The sequence below is a fragment of the Nyctereutes procyonoides genome, unplaced genomic scaffold (assembly GCF_905146905.1).
Source record: "Nyctereutes procyonoides isolate TBG_1078 unplaced genomic scaffold, NYPRO_anot_genome, whole genome shotgun sequence".
In the NCBI taxonomy this organism is placed as follows: Eukaryota; Metazoa; Chordata; class Mammalia; order Carnivora; family Canidae; genus Nyctereutes; species Nyctereutes procyonoides.
The window spans coordinates 18,800,507-18,821,011 of NW_026575141.1; the positions used below are offsets into that span (position 1 = coordinate 18,800,507).

The following is a 20,505-nucleotide window of genomic DNA, read 5'->3' on the forward strand; positions in this document are numbered from 1 at the left end:
AGTTATAATGAATAGAATTATTATTTAAAAGGGCAATTTTGTTTGGGTTAAGACACCCAGCATGAAACTGAAATAACTGAGAACAGCCAAAAAATTCAAGACTGCACGCTTTAACCTCTTGACTATTTTTCCATTCTGGATAGGTCAATAGTGGTCATTAGTTCTGTTGTCATAGCATCATTTGTACATTCACACTAAGCCTTTGACGTGAAATCTCCCCTAGCACCACCAAGGTTGTTCTATTTGGATGGGTGTTCAAGAGAAAGTTATGGAGTCTCTGGTGAAGGGCTGCTCCATTTATTCCCTAGAGATTCAGATTTTTTTGACCAACTTGGTGTTTCAGCAGCTTGAAAAATGAAGGAAAGAACCATGTCTGTCTAGACTGACCAGAAAGTAAAAACAAGGGGCACTTTGAAATCTGTGAATCTGACCACAACTGAGAGTTGTACTTAGTCCAAGTAACTGGAAAATCAGTTTCTTGGATTAGACAAATGCTTCCCTTAAGACTCTCAAACTGCCAGCTTTCTTCTTTTATAATTAATAGAAAATTATTGCACTGACAGACAAGGGACTTCATATTTGAGCCAATGGGAAAACTTGACGTTGAAACCAGGGGAAATAATTTAGCCCCAAATAGAGTTGTTAATGCCAGGATAAAAGCAAACAAATGTGCTAATGATCTTCCCTTAGAATTGAACTGTGATGAATTTTGATGTATTTCCAGATGGAAAATATATCAGTTCTCTCTGGACTGGGGACTGAACACCAGAACAAGAAAATGCTGAAATAAAAAGTACTAAAATAATCTCATTTCCGTTTTCTAGAGAATACAGATTCTAAAGAGAAGCTAATTCTCATTTCAAGGAACAATATCTGTTGGGTCCATAAGCGTCTTATGACAAGGTGGTAGTGGGGTAGGAGGAATCCTGATTTCCATAACAGGGACTGCCATCACTCTGTTACCTTCAGGAATCACATTCTGGTTTGAGGACCAGTGCTGCTTTCTATTCTTTGTGTGTTCAGTCATGTCACCATGCAACAGATACTTACTGCCACCTCCCACATACCTAGCTCTTTTCTAGGTGCTTCAGGTAAAGCAGAGTCACAGTCACTGACATTGTCGCATTCCTGTTATAGCGGTGGCAGACAGACAGTAAATACATACATAAATAAATGTACAAAATCAGTTAGTTATCAATGCTATGAGGGGGGAAAATCAGGGTAAGAGAAAAACAAATGTTGGGCGTCAGGGCAGATTGGGGCGAGACACGTTGCTATATTATATAGGTAGCATAGGCAAGACTTCATGGATGATGTTACATTTGCACATGGACTCTTAAAATGTCATGAGGAAGACATCTGAGTATTTGAGTAAAGAGAATTCCTGGGAGAGGGAATAGCACATAAAAGCCATGAGATGTGAGAGTTCTCAGCAAGATCAAGAAAAGGCTGGGAGGCTGGCTTGGTTGAAGCAGGATCAGCAAGGGAAGGGTGTAACCCATGCAGTATGAACTGGAATAGGGTACATCCTTGTAGGCATGGTCTTGTCCTGGAGAAAACAAGACTGTGCAGACCTCCCTGAAGTAAATGGGAATAGTTCCGTCTCTACACATGGATTGTAAAGCAGCCTCCTCACATTGCTAAAGCCATGCAGAAACTGGAAGAGGCAAGGAGCGAGAAGCTGAAGGCTGTCTGATAGAACATGAGTGGCAGCTCTGCTTTCAGGTGTGCTGCAAAGCCATTTGCTACTTCATGAACTTTATTCTCTACTGGCCACGCCTGTTCTCTCCTCCCAACCCATTGAGACATCACCATCCCTTAGAGCCTTGCTCAAGCAGGTGGGAGGTGGTGGGGACACAGTGTTGAAATGGAATGGAATTTGGAACCTCAGAATATTGGGTTTGGAGTCTGCCTTTATAATTTAGTAGCTGGTTAGCTTTCAGCAGATTGTGTAACCTCTTTGAATCTCAGTTTCTCATCAATACTGTAAAACGTGCTTTAAGTATATTAAGCAACTAAAAAATCATTATCCAAGGAGAATAATTCTGTAATCAACAGCTAAGGAAACCGAGGCTCAAGGAGTTAATTAAGTAGTCAGAGGCTGCTACTACATGGTAAAAGCAGGATTTGAACCTGAGCACTGTGGCACAGGACTCATGCATTTGACCCCTCTGCTACCACGCAGGACAGTGTGTGTGCCACAAGAAATCATGTAGAGGAAACACAGAACACAAAATAGGTACTTCATAATTATTAGTAATTGACCATTTGTACTTATCTGGGTTGTATGAGAAACCAACCCAGAATAATCAGTTAAGCCAAAAGGAAGTTTGTTGGCTCGTATAAATAAAAATCAAGGCCCTAGATTCTAGACACATGCTGGCTTCAGCTACTGCTCATTTTAGGTCTCCAACTGTGAGTTACCACTATCCATCTCTTGGGTGAAGCAGGATCATTATTGATTCTCATTCATGCTCCATATGGGGAGGCAGAAGAGCTTCAGTTCCACATCAGTATAGTACCAGTCCAGTGGAGAAGAGGAATCTACCTCCCAGATGGTGAGGGTGACCATGTGTCCTGGGTTAGCCAGAACAGTCATGCAATCCAATATAAGGGAGGTATCCACTTGCCTGTAGTAGAGGGTGACCACACATCCCAGTTTGCCCAGACCATCCTCATTCATACCTGCCTGCCCTGTTTAAATATCCATTGGCCTCTCATTCCCTCTCAGAAGTATCCCATTTTGGACACTAGATTATACGGTCATTCTACTGATGACCAAAGAAAATACTGAGATTAAGTCTCATTGACCATTGCCCAGATACAAAGTTATCCCCTAAATCTTAAGTAGAATTTATTTAACTGGGAGCAGGAAAGGATGGGTGCACCAAAGAAGAATAGAGAGACTGTATTTCCAAGAAGTGGGATGGTGTATTCTGGGTGGTCAAGCCACAAATGTCTATTACAGTTCCCTTTTCTTCCTTTATAGTATTTAGTAGGATTTAGCAGGAAATTGGGAGAGTTTGGGAGTTGTGAAAACATAGGTTTGAATGTTGGCTCTGTTGCTTCCTCTAGCTCTGTGACCTGAGTCAGATCATCTTCCCTATGTAAGCCCAGCTTCCTCATGTATAGAGAGAACTCATTTTGTCTGCCTCAGTGAGTTATTATGAGGATTAAATAGGCTAATGGACATAAAACATTTACCACAAAACTTGACATCTATGACCCGATAAATTAATAGCTCTTGTTTTTCCATGAAAAACAGGACAAGATCTGAGCATACATTAGGTGATGAGTAAATATCTAGTGAGCAGTGACCAGGACAAGAAACAAAATAAAGGACCATGAGCCTCACAATAAGTATACAGAGTCTCTGGATAAGTTTTGAAATTTGTTGCTGTCAATGATGACAAAACCTAGTGATCAAGGAAAGGAACCTTAGAAGTTGAGATTGAATTGAGGAGATTTGTAATCCAGTTAAAACAATGAGAAACTAACTAACTAACTAACTAACTAACTAACTAAATAAATAAATAAATAAAACAATGAGAAACCACTGGAAAAATGTGCTCTTTAGAACTACTGAAGAAGTGAGATTGTTAACATTTAAAGCAGTGAAAAATACTTAACAATCATACTGGGGTAAATAACTATGAGTAATTAATGCGTCCTACTCCCAAGAAATGTCGAGTCTTGGGTAGAGAAGTAAACTCATAAATGTACAGAGATGTCCTACTTAAACACATAGTAGATAAAGTAGACAATGAGAAACGCCATCATTTTAAACATGCTAGTTCTTTGATGAGAAAACAGTGTTAGGAGAGACCCAACTGCAGTGCTTTGAAGGGCTAAATGAGGAACAAATCCCTCCCAAAGAAGGAGAACAGGAGAGATTTGGGGAGCTGGTGGAGCAGGGAGGGGTGGTTATTTGGATCAGATCTTGAAGTACAGCTAGATTTTACACATGGGGAAGATGTGAAGGTATTTGAGGTCTCAAGCAGTCCAGGCAAAATCTTGCCCCTGTGGTGTTTTTTTTTTTTTTTGTTTTGTTTTGTTTTGTTTGTCTTTTGTTTTTGCCCCTGTGCTTTTGTTTCGCCTATCTAGAATGCTTTGCCCAAGTATCCAGAAGGCTTGGTCCCTCAGTTCCCTGGGGCTTGTTTTTGAATGCCATCTCTCAGTGAGGACCTCTCCAGCTACCTGTGTAAAAATTGTGATACCCGCCACTTCTGCCTCCCTTCCTTGCTTTTGCTTTTCTCCTTGGCTCTTGAAATTCCCTAACCTACCATATACTCTTCTTGCTTATCTTGTCCATTCTCTCTCTCCTCTACTAGAGTGCAAGCTCCATGAAGGCATGAAGTTTTGTCTGTTTTGTTCACTACCTTTGTCTCCAGCACCTGGAATAGCATCTGCCACGTTATTAGATGCTCATATTTTGTAAAAGGAAGGGAAGGAGGGAGTTTAGCCGAGGGAGAAACATGAACCAAACGGTAGATGGAATGTGGAAGTTTATGCAGCAGACACACTATCAGTAGAGGAAATGCAGGCAGGAAGCACATGCTGGGGCCACACCCTAGAGGACTTGAAGATGTAGCCAAGGAATCCAGCTTTCATTCTGCATGTGATGAGAACTGTCAAGGCTTTCAATAGGACATTTACACGACCAGTTCTGTTTTAATCTGATGGTGCTGTTTATAGCAAGGTTTGGCATTGAGAAAGGCTGGAGGTAGGAGATGCAAAGAGATAGAATTAACAAGAACTACATTTGCAAGTGTTTCGAATTATTGCCGAGTGTGTGTGTGTGTGTGTGTGTAGACCACTATACCATAAAGCTGCTAAGTCTATGCTCTATACAACTCCAGGAGGCCCTGTTCACATATTCACATAGAGCACAAGGGGAATGCTGTCTTCTGGAGTTGTGCAGTGGATGGTTCTGCTTCCAAGAATGCAAGACAGAGGAATGATTTGAACATCAGCCGTGCTCTTTTAAAATTTTCCTCTTTTCCAGGTCCTGCTGTAGTGTGCCATTAGAAATTAATTTATTTGGGTCACCATTCTCTAATCCATTGGTGTGAATTACTTCATCCAGTCACTCTCATCTGAGGTTGAAGATTTCATGACTTCCTGAGAAAGCTTGAAGAGACAGGCACCTGAAAAATATAAAAGACTAGAGAGGGGGAGGATGGAGAATGACAACAAACTTGTCCTATTTCATACATAGTAGGGTCAAGAGCTAGTCTGCTCTGAGCAACATTAGAGAATTAAGTTCAGGTGAGCTGGGGATGGGCCTTAAATGCTGAGCTAATTTAGGCATTGAGGAACCAGTCAAGGTTTTTAAGCAGGAAAATTTATGGAAATACAGGTCAAGCAAGCCTTCCCATAACCAAATAGCAAATGCTCTAGATACCCATGGATTCCTGCCTGGACACCTCCGAAAAGGGCATTGTTCTCTTCCTGGTCTCCATTCTTCCATATGAGCTGGCTAATCCATGTCAGCTTGATTCAACACATATTTACTGCCCAATATTATATATCAGCAGTTATGAGTTGTAGAAACAGCTGCTAAAAAGTACTATTCTCTGGCTTCCTCTCTCATTTTGAATATTTGCTTTCATTTCCTCCCATTTGCAATGCCTTGGGTGTCATTCCACCAGGAAGTACCCTTTCCAAGTACTGTCATGTTAGAGCCTTAGGAGAGAACTGATGTGGCCTACAGTGTTAACAGGAGCGCTCTGTACGATGAGAAATGTATGTTTTCTTTACTCTGGCCAGATTTTTCTAGACCAGAAAGTGAAGGCTTTTTAAATATTAGCGTGTAGTATATTTAACAAAGTGCTTACTGAAAATCCCACAAAATATGTCTTTCCTGCATATTTTTAAAGCACAGAGGCGCTCACCTTGGTTTGTGTAAGCATTCAGTGGTGCATGTTATACTTTATTTTGGCCGCTGTGATACATATCGGGAGGGTGGCTCTCTTTGGACTCCTGGCAAAGTTGGCTAACTGTACACAGAATTGGTCCAAGGATAGGGTGACTTGAGTGAGTTCTGTACGAGAGCCCTCACTGTCTGCTGTATAAATACATGTCTAAATTCAGTCCAGTTCATCACGCCCACTGGCAACTGAACCATCCTAGGTCAAATTCTCATCGTCTGTTGGCCTACAGCTATGGTTTACCTTCTTACTGTCTCCCTCATCCCTAATCCTCTCCACCCTCCATAGCTTCCATATTCTTACATAAAGTCAGACCTTCTCTCTTTTGTTTTTAAAAGGCTCTGGTTTCCCTGCAGGGCTGGTTAGCAACAATAATTTTCATCCAGAGTCAGGCCACCTCTTAAATATATTAGAATGTGTATTAAGGGCCGACTGGAAAGGAGATGATTAAGGTTCCAAAAGCCATATTTGGCATTACTAGTGCCTTGACTTCCTTTTGAAATTTTAAATGATATGGACTAAATGAGATTTATGCTTATTAAAAGGGGGATACTAATCTCCAGAAAAAAAGTCCAAACTTGCTCTATCATGCCAGGGTCCTACAAGATGTGGTTCATGACTATCTTTCCAGATCAAGCACCTCTCGTGATATTGCTAGTCTCAGTACTTGACACTGATGATACTAACAGGAATAGGTCTTTGGAGGACTTTTCATCTGGTTGTGGAGATAGAGGCATAATCTTAATTTCAAGTGGTCTGAGATATGCTGTCATAGAGATATATACAAGGTAGAGGGATAGAATAATGAAGAAGATCAACAAATCGCATTGGGAAGAAGTGTTAAAGCTCTGGAATTGTATCACCATGGACTAGTAATAATTACCTCCTGGATATTGAAGGGAAGACCAACACAGACACAAAAAAACTTCTATACAGTGCTCTTGAGGCATGAATCTACTGGTACACTGGGTGATTCTGCATTATCCAGAATGGAATATAAGGTGGAGAAGACAGGAAGGAGTTAAGGGATTTTATACTAACATTTTTAGGTCGTTATAGAGGGGGTGTGTGTGTGTGTGTGTGTGTGTGTGTGTGTGTGTGTAGAAAGGACACATAGATGTGTTTAAATAAAAAAAAAGTGAAACTACTAGAAATAGAGAACACAACTGGTAGTGAGAAATTGAAAGGACTTAGAGTCCCTGTCTTGCAGGCCCTAATGCCAAAGAGAAATTGAAGGTGGTATGTAGTCTGGTGTCCAGTTGTGAACCCATGTGAATGGCGGTACTATTTAGCAGGATGGAGAGTGTAATCAAAGGAGCAGGTCTCCACAGAGGGTAGAAATTCTGCTTTGAACACGTCAAATGTGAGGTGCCTGTGGGAATGTCAGAATCTGGAGCCTGGAAGGAATATGTTGGCTGGAGATACCAATTTGTGAATTATGGTGGAAGACATGGGTTACAGTATAATCTAGAGTGGCATTTGATATGAGAAAAGATGAGGCCAAGGACTGAATTGCAAAGAATACCTCCATTACAGTGAATTATCTTTTAAATTGAAAATCAATCCTAATCTTTCTGTTTTTCTATTGAAAAAATAAAAATGTTTTTAAAATAGTCACCATTTGAAATATTTATAGATAGAATTATATAAAAGTGGCCAGGGTATTTGTTCTTGGGTTGAAAGGAAAACATCTAAAAAACCAAAAAAACAAAAAGGGCCTTTGTATCTCTCCCAAGTGTGTTCACCAACAGCAACACAGTAACAAGCTTGATTTAGAACTGACTCTGTGTCCTTGTCATCCCTTTTATCTTTTGGAAGCTAGTTTCTCTTCATTTCTAAGCCACAAATTATTTTATCAATTCCAGCATTCATGATTTTTCATATTAGAATTGATGATGGGTTATAGTTTAATTAGTGGCCATTGTTTTCTAAGTGATACATAAAGTAATTGTGCATTTTAGAGTCCTTAGCCTTTCGGATTCAAAGTCACATGGTATTGCTTTGTGTATTACTTTCCCCTTTGGCAACAGTAAGTTGCCCTTTAGAATCAAGAAGGATGGTGTGAAATGGCCCATTCTGCTCACTGTAACATTCCTCCACCTGACCAGACTTAGTAGTCTTCAATGAGGTGGCACATGGAGGGGCCACAGCCCCCTCATGAAAAGCCAGGAGATGGGCAGCGAGGGCAAGGGTTGGGCACTCAGGCTCTCTTATCCCGGGGCTTTGCAGGCCCTGAGAGAGCAGAAGAAAGTGAGAACCCATTGACCTTATAAAAACAAGCCCTTCTCTTCACAGAGGGCCGCCCTGTGTTGCTCAGGGTTCTGGTTGCAAGCAGCCGGCGCTAAGTCCAGTGGGATTTATTGGAAGGAAATCTGGTGTTGACATCACCTCTGGTGAGATTTATTGGAAGGAAATCTGGTGCTCACAGGATCAACAGGAGGCAGAAGGAATAGGCTTATAAAGGAACAGAGACCGAGGGAACCCAGACTGTGGACCTCTGGAACAATCTGGCCAGGATGTTGAGACATTGCTGCTACTACGGCATGCTGCCAGAAATTAATCCTTGCTAGTCCCTTGGCGTCGCCTCCTGGCTCCAAAGACAAAGTCCCAGTTAGGAGCATGTAGTCTCACTGCTAAGAGCCTGCCTGTATTCCGGTCACTGGGAGATGAGGGGCAGGAAGCTGTCTCCCCTTGGGCTTTGGGAGAAGAAAGTAGGGGTTCAGCGTGCACTACAAGAGGAACACCCCTGGACAGAAAGGGGTTTTGATATAGTATTGGCAGACAGTGACAGACGTTCACTGCACTCTCCTTGCAAAGTCCCAGCTCTGTGAGGCCATCAGGGCAGATCAACAGTCAGAGGCCTGGAGCATCTGTAAATGGATTGCCTTGATTTGATTTTGAAATGCAGTTTGGGAGAGTGAACAACCCTTCCAGAGCTCATGCAGAGGGCCAGGCCTTGTGCTAAGTGTGTCATGTGTGATTGCTGCTGAACATGTAGCTGTCCATTCTTAGACCTTTAGGAAATCCTAATGAAGAGGACAGTGGTTACCAAAGATTTTCCCAACTTTAGAGGAGTGAATGCAGAAGCTGCCGATGGCAGAACTTGGGTGCTAAATAAAATAAAATGTCTAAAAGATACCATTGTTTGAAATTAGCCCCTTGGACTGACAGGTAATTAACTTCTACCACTAGTTTAATTTGTGTGGACCTGGTACAGGAAACCATACATGGGTGGTAATTTTTTTTCCCTCCAATCTCAGAGGAAATGTAACCGGGTATGAACTAGTGGCACAACTCATATATCAGTAGTCTGTAGCGGGTCTACATAAATCCTTTTCTTTAGTTATTTAACTGTTTTGAAAATCGTTTCAACAGAAGTAATTCCAATTGCACCAGAAAGGAAACCAGAGTCTTAAAGAAAAATAGACTCTCAGTGCTGAGCAAGGCAAACATATCAGTATGCAGAGAAACGAACCAGTCTCTTGTTTTATTTCCTTAACAAATCTACTGAAACACTTACTTTGTGTCTTTAAAAGGCTGATAGACAAAGAATCCTGTGGCCACTAAAAATTAATGCCTACAACTAGTTTGTAACCACTTGAAAAGGTCAGGTATTATTTTTTTAAGAATTTGTTTCTCTGTTATTCATAGTATTTCATTGTGGGACTTTGCACAGATTATAAACATATTAAGTATTTGGATTTTTAAAGTTCATCAAAAGCATATTCTCTGGGGAAGAATTTTCTATTTAAATAGTTATTTAAATAGTTAGATAACCTGTGGTTTTCCCACATGCTTCATGTATAAAGCAACACATTACTATCCCAAACCTACCTCTGGTATAACCAAGACTTTATAGACTATTTTCTTTAAAAAAAAAAAAAAAAATTAGTGAGAGAGCACACACATGCAGGGGGCAGGGAGGAGCAGAGGCAGAGGGAGAGAGAGATTCTCCGGCAGGCTCCCCACTGAGCATGGAGCCCATCATGGGGCTTGATCCCCCTGACCCTGAGATCTCGACCAAAGCTGAGATCGAGTCAGGCGCTTAACCAGCTAAGCCACCCAGGCACCTCCAATAGACTATTTTCTGTTGTGATATTGCATTTTGACTCAGGAATTAATGTTTAAAATAAAGACCCTTATATCTGCAAAAAGTGGGAACTTGATACTATTTAAAGCTGACTAATCAAGTCATTCAGTGAAACTGACTTCATTTTAAGAACTAGAAGATGGGAATGTACAAACAGATGGCTCTGATTAAAGCACAATTATTTTCTATAATTCTGGAGTCAGTGGAACTGATAATAAGTTAATTTAAACCTTGACCCATGACACCCCCTGGGTCCACAGAATAAGATGGAAGAATGTGTTATTATTAGTCTTTCCCAAGATCTTTACACAGCTTTACTCTTAACTCCTTGAAGTGTTTGTTCAAATGTCACATCGGTATGGCCTTCCTTGACCACTCTATTTTAAATGTCAGCTCTTCCTCCCTTGCCTACAGCATTCCCAAATTCTCCTCTCTGGCTTCCACTTTCCTCATAACATTTATCTGATACAATATATTTTGTTTATTTGTGGTTTCTCTCCCCCACCTCAAATGGCAGCTCCATGAGCACAGAGATGTTTTTATTTTTTATTCATTCATTTATTTATTTTTGGTCTGTATTATTCCCTCTTGGATACACAACACCTGGTACAGAGTTAAGTGCTCCGTAAATGCTTGGTTGATACACAAGCTAATGCAACACTTGTTTGAAGGCCTCTTTGTATGGGTATCCCCAACTCTCTTGGTTTAAAAAGCAAATCCCCTGGGATCCCTGGGTGGCGCAGCGGTTTGGCGCCTGCCTTTGGCCCAGGGCGCGATCCTGGAGACCCAGGATCGAGTCCCACGTCGGGCTCCCGGTGCATGGAGCCTGCTTCTCCCTCTGCCTGTGCCTCTGCGCCTCTCTCTCTCTCTCTCTGTGACTATCATAAATAAATAAAAAATTTAAAAAAATAAAAATAAAATAAAATTAAAAAAAAATAAATAAAAATAAAAAGCAAATCCCTCTCAATTATTTTATTTGGTTATTCTTGCAACATTGTGTTTTAAGAAAGGATTATTATCCGAGTTCAGCAGATGAGGAAACAGGGCCTCAGAGAGTTTCTATGAATTGTATAAAATCAAGGGACTAGCGAGAGGTAGACCCTGGCCTTGAACCCAGATCAGTTACTTCCCTTGAGGTACTGCTCCCAACCCAATTTGTGAATCTGTGTAGCCAGAGGAAGTGAGGCTTTGTATTAGGCCTTGATGGTTTGGTCTCAGGGCAATGGATTCCAAAATGAAGATGAAACTAGAATTTAGATGCAGCCTATGTATCTTAATAAATAAAACAACCCATCATCTATAGCTCTCAAGGATGTGAAATCTAACTTCTCCACAGCAGAGCCTTACAGGTACTTGCCTCTTGGAAGTAGAAGGCCAAGCTATATCCACCCTGAAGGGCCTATAAAAACCCTTCCTTACACTGCAGCTGAACACTGTACCTGCTTCTACCTTAGGCCTTTGTTCAAGGCCGCCTTATGTCATGGTGTGGGTGAGGGAATGCTATGCCTGGTGGTTAAAGCTCATAGATCTGAAAACAGGCAGAGCCACACAAAACCTGAAGTCTGACATGGTTGAAGGTTTTGTTGGGGCAGTTTACTCTGTCTCATCATCTAGAAAATGAGGGCAATGGTACCAAATTTTGATAAACTAGATTTTACAAGTAAAGCATTCATGATTGCCTTAGGCATTATTATCATATAGGTCTTGTATCGCTTCTACTAGATTATAGAGTCGTAGAAAGGAAGGCATTTTACCGGTTGTATTAGTTTGCTAGGGCTCCTGTAACAAAGTACTACAGTCTGTATGGTTTAAGCAGTGGAAATTTAACATCTTAGTTCTGGATGCTAGCATCCCAAGATCCGGATATTGGCAGGGAGTGGTTCCTTCTGAGGGCTGTTAGGGAAAAAATCAGTTCTGTGCCTTTTCCCTAGTTTCTGATGGCTTGCTGGCAATCTTGGGCACTCTTTGGCCAGTAGAAGCATCATTCCAGTCTTTTCCAGCCCCATGGCATTCTCCCTATGTGTGAATATGTGTCTAAATTTCCCATTTTTATAAGACTACCAGTCATATCAGATTAGGTGCCCCCACGTACTCCAGTCTGATCTTGTCTTAACTAAATATATCTGTAATGATCCTATTTCCAAATATAGTCACATTCTGAAATACTAGGGATTAAGACTTCAACATCCAAATGTTTGTGTTTGCATACCCTATTTATTTATTTATTTTCTGCATACCCTATTTAATGGGTAGATAGCAGTAGTATCTTTATATATGGATAAGGACTTAGGTATACTGTTGAAAACTTTATAGTTTTGTCTAAAAATCAGGGTGACTCAGTGTTCTTTTCAAAATTTCAAGTGCAATTCTCTATTGCATGTGTTAATAATAAATGACCATTTTACTTAAAAGTGTTTGACATTCTTTCTAATACATATATAGTGTGGTTATAAAGTGATGAGGTTGGTTCCACATTCTATACCCGTGTACCTAGGGTACTGTTCTAGTTAAAATTCACATTAAAAAAATTTTAATATCTAAAGTGCAATGCCATGCTTTACACATCCAGATTTTTTAAGTTGATTATTTCTTCCTCAATCACTTGCTTAATGTAGTCAGGCTTTTGGAGTTGCTTTTCAGGCTACAGATATTTATTTGGGCATTTAGGAATGCAGTTATAATGCATTCTCTAAGTGGTTGGTACTGAAATTTTGAGTTGATATAAATCTCAGGATTTATTATGATGGAAATAAGACTATCCATAGAGCTTGAGATCTTACAGAAAGTCTGTAAATATCTGATGGATGAATGAATATAAAAATGAATGTATGGGCGAGGAGTAAGTGAAGTCATTTCTTTTAAATTCAGTTTGAAACAATGAAATCAATAATGTCCAGTGAATATATGATACTCAGGAGAGAAGATAATATATTTTAAAAGCTGTGAAAGCAAGTTTTAATTTTTTATATCATTTTATTTCTCTACGCTGGATTTTCTTGTGACACCTTGACTCTCCCCTACATCTTGTATGTTGTGACTGATGATTTCAAGCACTCTGTTATGAAGGGGCCTTCTAAGAAAGGCAGGTTGAGAGCATGTGAGCACACATTTGCATAGGGCAGGAAGGGCACTGTAACATCTGGGGGTGGTAGCAGACTGGGTCCATTTGTTGGTGCTCATTAAATTCACATTAATGCATGAGCTGCTCTGAATGTGTAAATGCCATTTTGGGTTGGTTGCTTTCTTCCAGGCCAATGGCAGTGACTTTTGGGGCTCTAATCCCTGGTTGTTTACTTGCCAATGGCATTTGACCTGGGGTCAGACCTGTATTTAACCCTTCCCTGTAGGTCAAAAACAAATTAATTTGGTGAGAATTAAATTGGAAATGAGTCGTCTGTACAGCAGGTGTTCCCTGTGGAGACTGTGCCCCAGGTGGAAACATTTTGAGATCTGTTCCTGGGTCATCTCTGAAGAAGCTTCAGAGGTCAGAGAGGCAATTCCAAGACATCCCATGTGGTGAGGGCCTGGAGATGGATGTTAGCAGGTGCCGACTCAGGCGGTTTTCTCAGCAGCTTGGGGGAACTTTCAAAGAGGCCCCTTTTGGAGTTAATTTATTCATATATTCATGAACATATATCCTGGGCATTCATTGAGGACTGATTTACTTAGAAGTTGCCCTAAATGATTGGAACTTTACCCTTTGCCCCTACCTCCCACCATCAACCAAAGGCTTTGATTTGAAGGAAAGAAAATAATGCATTTTTCTCTTTCTTTTTTCTAGAGGATGAGGAAGATGAGGAAATGGTAGAACCTAAAGTTGGCCACGATTCAGAACTGGAAAATCAAGACCAAAAGCAGGAGGTGAAGGAAGGTATGATATGGTGTGGTATGGGAGATAAATTAGTCGTCATTTTATTGTGATTATTGTTTACCAACATAAGAGGCTATCCTGGTAAGTAGAAATTAAATGCACACTCCCTGTGTGAAAGGTTTTATGTGGTGGTTCAGTATGTCACAGTTAGTGCCATAAACTGTAATCCCTGAAGCAGGAGTCATTTGTTTTTTTGACTGATAGAAGTAAATAAAATAGAAACCATCCACAATTCCAGCAACCAGTCCAGTCACAATTCCAGTAAAATTATGACTAAATAGTGATAAAATAAGAGAGTTGTTGCCCATTGTCATGTTTCCTGGTTTACTACATCGTATATCCCCAATGATAATGGTAAAGGGAAGAAGCAGATATAATTTTGTTAATAAATTCTCAAGTTTATTCATGTGATCTACACAGAAACATTAACAGCAACCATTACTGTTGACTATACTGTTCACACTTGTCTTCCACGACTCTACCTGTATGAAGGACAACCTTTCCATGCACCAGTGATAATAATCATGAGCATTTATTAAGGGCGTGCTGTGTAGTCAGCACTAAGTCCTTTACAGATATTACTATCTATACCTCAAAATATCTTTTTGAAGCAGATAGTATTATTATTCCTTCTTTACAGATAAAGAACTAGGAACAGAGGGGTTTAAAAACTTATCCAAGGATACATTCTGTATAAGTGCATAAGCAGGATTTGTAGTTGACTCTAAAGACTGTATATTTCATATCAGAAAGGGAGACAGAACATGGAAGACTCCTAACTCTGGGAAACGAACTAGGGGTGGTGGAAGGAGAGGAGGGCGGGGGGTGGGGGTGAATGGGTGACGGGCACTGAGGGGGACACTTGACGGGATGAGCACTGGGTGTTATTCTGTATGTTGGTAAATTGAACACCAATAAAAATTAATTTATTAAAAAAAAAGGAAAAAAAATAAATGCATCAATTCAACTAATCAAAAAAAAAAAAAGACTGTATATTTCACCATGATGGCATCATCCTGTCATAGCACTGGGTCTCAAAAACAAGAAAGAAAAAAGAAAAAAGAAAAGGCAAGACAAGAAATACTACAGGTACTGATTCCCCCAAAATCCAATTTTGTATCCCTTTGAGATTCTCAGTCCACGGAGATAAAAGAATTTTGAAATCGTCATTCTTACTAACAAACGAAGTAGGCATGAAAGCAGGGTATAGATTTAAAAGATTTTTCCACATTCACTGCTAATTGTCCCAAATATAGAACAACACGAGTCTAATTAGAAGTTCATTTAGTGGGCAACCTGGGTGGCTCAGTGGTATAGCGCCGCCTTCAGCCCAGGGCGGGATCCTGGAGATCCAGGATCGAGTCCCGTGTCAAGTTCCCTGCATAGAGCCTGCTTCTCCCTCTGCCTGTGTCTCTGCCCCCCCCCCCCATGTCTCTCATGGATAAATAAATAAAAATCTTTAAAAAAAAAAAAAAGAAGCCTCATTTAGTGTTTAAATTTTAAAGATGCCTGTGGGCACTGGCATAGTATGTGGCACAGAGTTGTCCCTGGGGACTTTTATAGGAATGGGTACACACTGGTCATATATACTTATTCCAGTCTGCTCAGGCATTGAGTGATTTTGATTACTGCCAAGTCCTGGGCTACAACTAAGGGCAGGGAGTAGATTCAGCATCTTGAACAGTGGCATCCACCGAAGGCACAGGAGTTCATTTTGTCTGAGGGGTTCTAATACATTTGATTAAAGAGATTTTGCCTAAAATTCTAAGAACACTTTTTTTTTTTTTGAAGCTGGTGAATGGAATATCATTAACACAGGTGTAGCAAGAGGCAAAATAAGTCAGGATTTATTAAAATAAATAAATGAAAGGTTTTTCCTTTTGCAAAATATCCTTAAGCTGTTCTGGGTGATAAGGAGCCAGGGTGTCTCTTGTGTGTCTTGGCACAGAGTCCCTCCTGCCCCCCTCACACCAATCCCCAAATTGTCTTCTTTGGCAAAGCATTGCAACCCCCTTCTTAAGTTCTGAGCAGAAATACCCTCTAGTTTTAACTGTTACTTGTGCTTCATGGAATTGATTAAAGTCCTGTTAAAAGTCAAAAAGAAGTTTGAAGTACATTTCCTGTAGTGCTGCACTGTGTGCTTTTTTCTCTATTAATGGCTTTTCTGCAAATTAGCACATAATGGGTTAAAAGCATGTTTATGTTGGCATCAAACTCTCTCTGGCTTTTTTTTTTTTTAAGTAAGACAGTATTTTGCAAACTTTTTAAAGAATCTCTAGCAGATATAATCGTGGCGCCATTCACACGGCTACATAGTAGTTAGGGCTGTGTCAGCACTTCCCTTATGAACCTTGAGTTTCAGGGATTTATTACTCAGCCGTAAAAATTTGCTCTGGGCTGAAACTTGACATACACGATTTCAAACCAGGGAACACATTTTTGAGAAATCTGGCCTTTTGGGGAGTTAAAAAAAAAAGAAAGAAAGAACCCAGTAAGCGGGAGATGGGAAAAAAAAATCCGTGCTCACTCGCTTTTGACATTTTTTGCCTGTGTGGTATCAAAATGTACTAAAGAGTAAAGAAATAAGGGTTTGATACTTTACTGTTTTCACTGTTTTTTCCACAATGGAATAGCAAAAACAGCAGGTACATTTTAGCTTTTAATCAAATTTTAGGAAATTTCTCTATGTGAGAGTTCTGGTAGCTTTGTGTAAAACAACAGAATCGGAAACTTGACTCTTGTAAAGGCACATTAACTCATAAACCTCACATTAACTTCAGAGAAGGATATCCTTCTTTATTAGTTTGGTTCGGTTTTCTTGCTCTTGTTTACGAAATGACTTCACTGTAAAGTTCTCAGAAGAGCCACTGTCCCTGCTTAATCAGGTTTAATATTTAAGCTATGTGGGTTTACTTCTTTATTTTTTGTCTTTTACATTTGCTCTTGAAAAATATTTAAAAGATTTCATTTTTTTTATATTGAAACTCAAAGTGGCATCATTGAAACAAAGCAAGACATTTCTGAAATGAATATTTTAAAAATAGCTTTTGACCTCAAGGAAAGATTGTAAAATACTCAATATAAATTGTGAATTTTAATATGAATTTTATATTTTAAAAAAAACAAAATTTGAACCAAAATATATAGTATATAGTAAATAAAATAAACAACGGGAACAACAACAAAACTAGAAAAGTACTTATTAAGGTCAATAAAAAAAACCCAAAACTCAAGAAAGCACAACAAATAGGAAGGATCATCATAAAGACACAAACATAAGTATATTCATATACAAAATGAGAAATTAACATTTCTGTGAAAAAGGATAGACTCTAAAATAAAATGTATACTGGGTTTTATTTATTTATTTGACAGAGAGAGAACGCACAAGCAAGGGGACCAGCAGAGGGAGAGGGAGAGAGAGAAGCAGGCTCCCCACTGAGCGGAGAGCCTGACACAGGGCTGAATCACAGGATCCTGGGTTTATGACCTGAGCACAAGGCAGATGCTTAACTGACTGCACCACCCAGGTGCCCCTGTATACTGAATTTCAATCTTGCAACCACAAAGTCGTTGACTTAGACCATCTTCTAAACTTCAAATTTCATGAGTTCAGGTCATTGGCTTCATAGTTGTTAATCAAGCTAAATATAACTGTTCAGGTAAATTTTGGCAAGTATGAAAATTGTCATTTGGATTATATGTTAGTTGTAGCCATGCATTTGACTATTCATAACGAATCTTTCTTTTAAAAAAATAAAAGGCCATTTTATGTGCATAGAATATTGTTAGCTCTTGGAAGAAATACTCCATGTTTTGTGTTGCAAAAACAAACAACAAACCTGCTATAATAGCATTTTCTGCTCAACTTAAAAAGAAAAATCAATGATTATCAATGTTCATATTTTGCTCTGGTATGCCTTTTGCTATTAAATTAATTCACACCTTTTTATACAGTGAACATGTTGAAAATAATTTATTAAGTGCCAGGGACAGGGAGAAGCTGCAGAAAGAGATATATCGGGGAGAATTCGGGGTCTATCCTGGAGTAATAGAATTCTGATTCTAATTGTTTGGCTTGTATTCTGAACCTTGCAGATTCCATTAATCAACCAATTTTCTTCCATGAAATATGAGGTCTGGAGATGTTTTGTCTCTGAATACAGCTTTTGGTTGTGGTTCCTAGATACTCTTATTATGTTTTCATTACATTGTAACAACACTTATCAATTTAAAGATTTTAAATACGGGAAGTTTGGGGGTTTTATCAAAAATAACTATGGCCCTATTTAATTCCTAAGTTGAATATTGTTTATGACTTTCAAAAAGTACTTGTCTGCACATGCATCTTATTATTTTGTGCTAACAAATCATGTCATTTGATCCCTGTTAGACATCAAAGCTTCATATAAAATATATCCTTTGTTTTGCTTCAGTAGCAATATAATTTCAAGCCAAATATTGTATTGTCAAACATAATATCTGGAGACGCTACTGCTTCACCTACCTGAACTTGGCCTCTGCAAATACACTTTGATCAGCCATTTATGTTTCTCTTAGAGAAGAAGTTGTATGTCTTGAAAGCTGAGATCAAAGTGACAATAAACTACAGGGAAGAAAAAATTACAGAAAATGACACAGATACTATTTTTTATTCAAGGTAATGGACCTGTAAGGAGAGATACAGGTGAAATAGAAGTAACTCAAAAAGATAAACAGAGAGTAGAATAGATATTTTAAATATTATTTTTAAAAAGAATAAAGAGAAAAAGTCCTATTTCTCTACTTAATTTCAAATGGATTCTCAAGCCATCCATCGATAGTAACTAAGGCTGCACAAGCCTTTTGAAATAAGACATTCTTCTTGGCCCTGTGGTACCTTGCTTGGTGAAGCTTTTTTATTTATGTAACAGTACTACCAAACCAAAATGAACCTAGCATTTTGTAGGGCTTTTTTTTTTCCCTTTTGCTTGGTTACCTGTTTTCTTGAACTTACATAAAGGTGAAAAAATTCAAATGCCTCATTTGTGGGAGTTTTAGGAAAAAAAGACTAATTAATTACTACTTAATTACTAATTATTGACTATTTATCTATTTGTCCAGTATATTTATCCTTAAGTCTTAAATAGGACTCAACATTTAGGTATGACTACCCCCATTTTATAGATAAAACTGCTACGCAGAGAGCTGTAGTTGATGAAAGAATCAAAGTTAGCAACAGGCAGAGGCAATGTTGGACTCCCAGTTGGTTTCATAGAGTCCCGGTGATTTACATCTACACATTGTAACTTTCACCATTTCTTAAATGAATGTGTGGGCACCTCTGCTCAGCAAGTATTGATAGAGGTTCCTGGAGAGTCTCAATACACACTGGCATATTAATGGCTCTAGAGACTTCAGCAGCAAAGAAATATTTCTAATTATGTGCAGGGCTACTACAAACTACAGGATGAACTGTTTGGGGAGATGATCTGCTATAGTAGGTGAATCATGTTTTGTCATAATACTACCTCAGAGAGCATTTTGCAAAGTGTGAACCAACTACATTATAATAATCCTAGTTTCTGATACAAGTACAGATTCTGGAGTCCTTCCAGACCCCTTGCATCATGGCCTGAGGCAGGTAAGGAGAGGTCAGAAAAGGGAAGACATGTACATTAAAGACTCGAGATCCACTGTTGTGGCTGTGCAGCAGGGCTGCTTGACAGTTCAGATATTGCAGGACAATGGCTTCGCAATACCAGTAATTGAAACAAATAACATAAAACATTTTGCTACTGCCAACCGCACCCTACTGGTCCTTCTGACCATGTGGCCAGGTAGAAATTGTGACAGGGATGGTTGTGGAAGACTGTGGGCGAGAGACTCTGCTAGGGACTCGGCGCTGATTGCACTGCACTACCCTCCCCCTGTCCATTAAACTCCTGGAACTTCTGGTCCTACAGAAAGCAATCCATCAAATATCTACTGAATGCTCTTTGCAAGGGAGTTAGTTGAACTGGGGTTCCTGAAGAACCACAGAGGTTTAGCTGACAGTTTCTATGCTTGAGGGCTTCTCAGTCTGGGGGAGTTCCTAATGGTGACTCCGAGGTGAGCTGACTTTCAGACACTGTGACACTCTGCTCATTACTTAATCTCTCTTTGCCTACTTTTGTTTCTTCAAATTTAGTTTAATAAGATTAATCTTGCTAGAAAAGAAAGGCATAAAAACAATTTCAAGGTGTCTTATAGAATCGTGTATTTGTTCCATGTGTTCTTAAAAGTAGAAGATATCTCAGGTGAAAGTGGGTTTGGAAAGAATGTTTCAGGTTTTGAGTGGATAAGTGTCAGTCAGCCTTACCAACAAACCATCTAAAATAAAATGAGTATGTCCAGGAAAGCGAGGAAAGGTGTTACTCAGATCATATTATAGATAGTTCTGAATGATTTCATATGTGCAGCTTCAAGTAATATCCAATATACATAGTTTTATAGATTTTTCTACTGTGTACTATTTGAGCTGTCTTTCAGGTTGAGTTCTAAAGAGGGTAACATTCAGAACTGGTTGCTAAAAAACACCAGTCTATTTTCATGTGTCATCTTTTGTGACTCTGAAATAGCAATTAGTCCAGATA

The 20,505-nt window shown here is 39.3% G+C and overlaps 1 protein-coding gene across 1 annotated transcript in view; it reads left to right on the forward strand.

Annotated features, from left to right (window-relative positions):
* Positions 1-20,505, forward strand: part of DYNC1I1 (dynein cytoplasmic 1 intermediate chain 1) — a 311,302-nt gene that overhangs the window by 174,842 nt on the left and 115,955 nt on the right. The window contains exon 7 of the mRNA XM_055307612.1: positions 13,802-13,891. Coding sequence (XP_055163587.1) covers positions 13,802-13,891 — 90 coding nt within the window. The remainder of the gene's footprint in view (positions 1-13,801; positions 13,892-20,505) is intronic.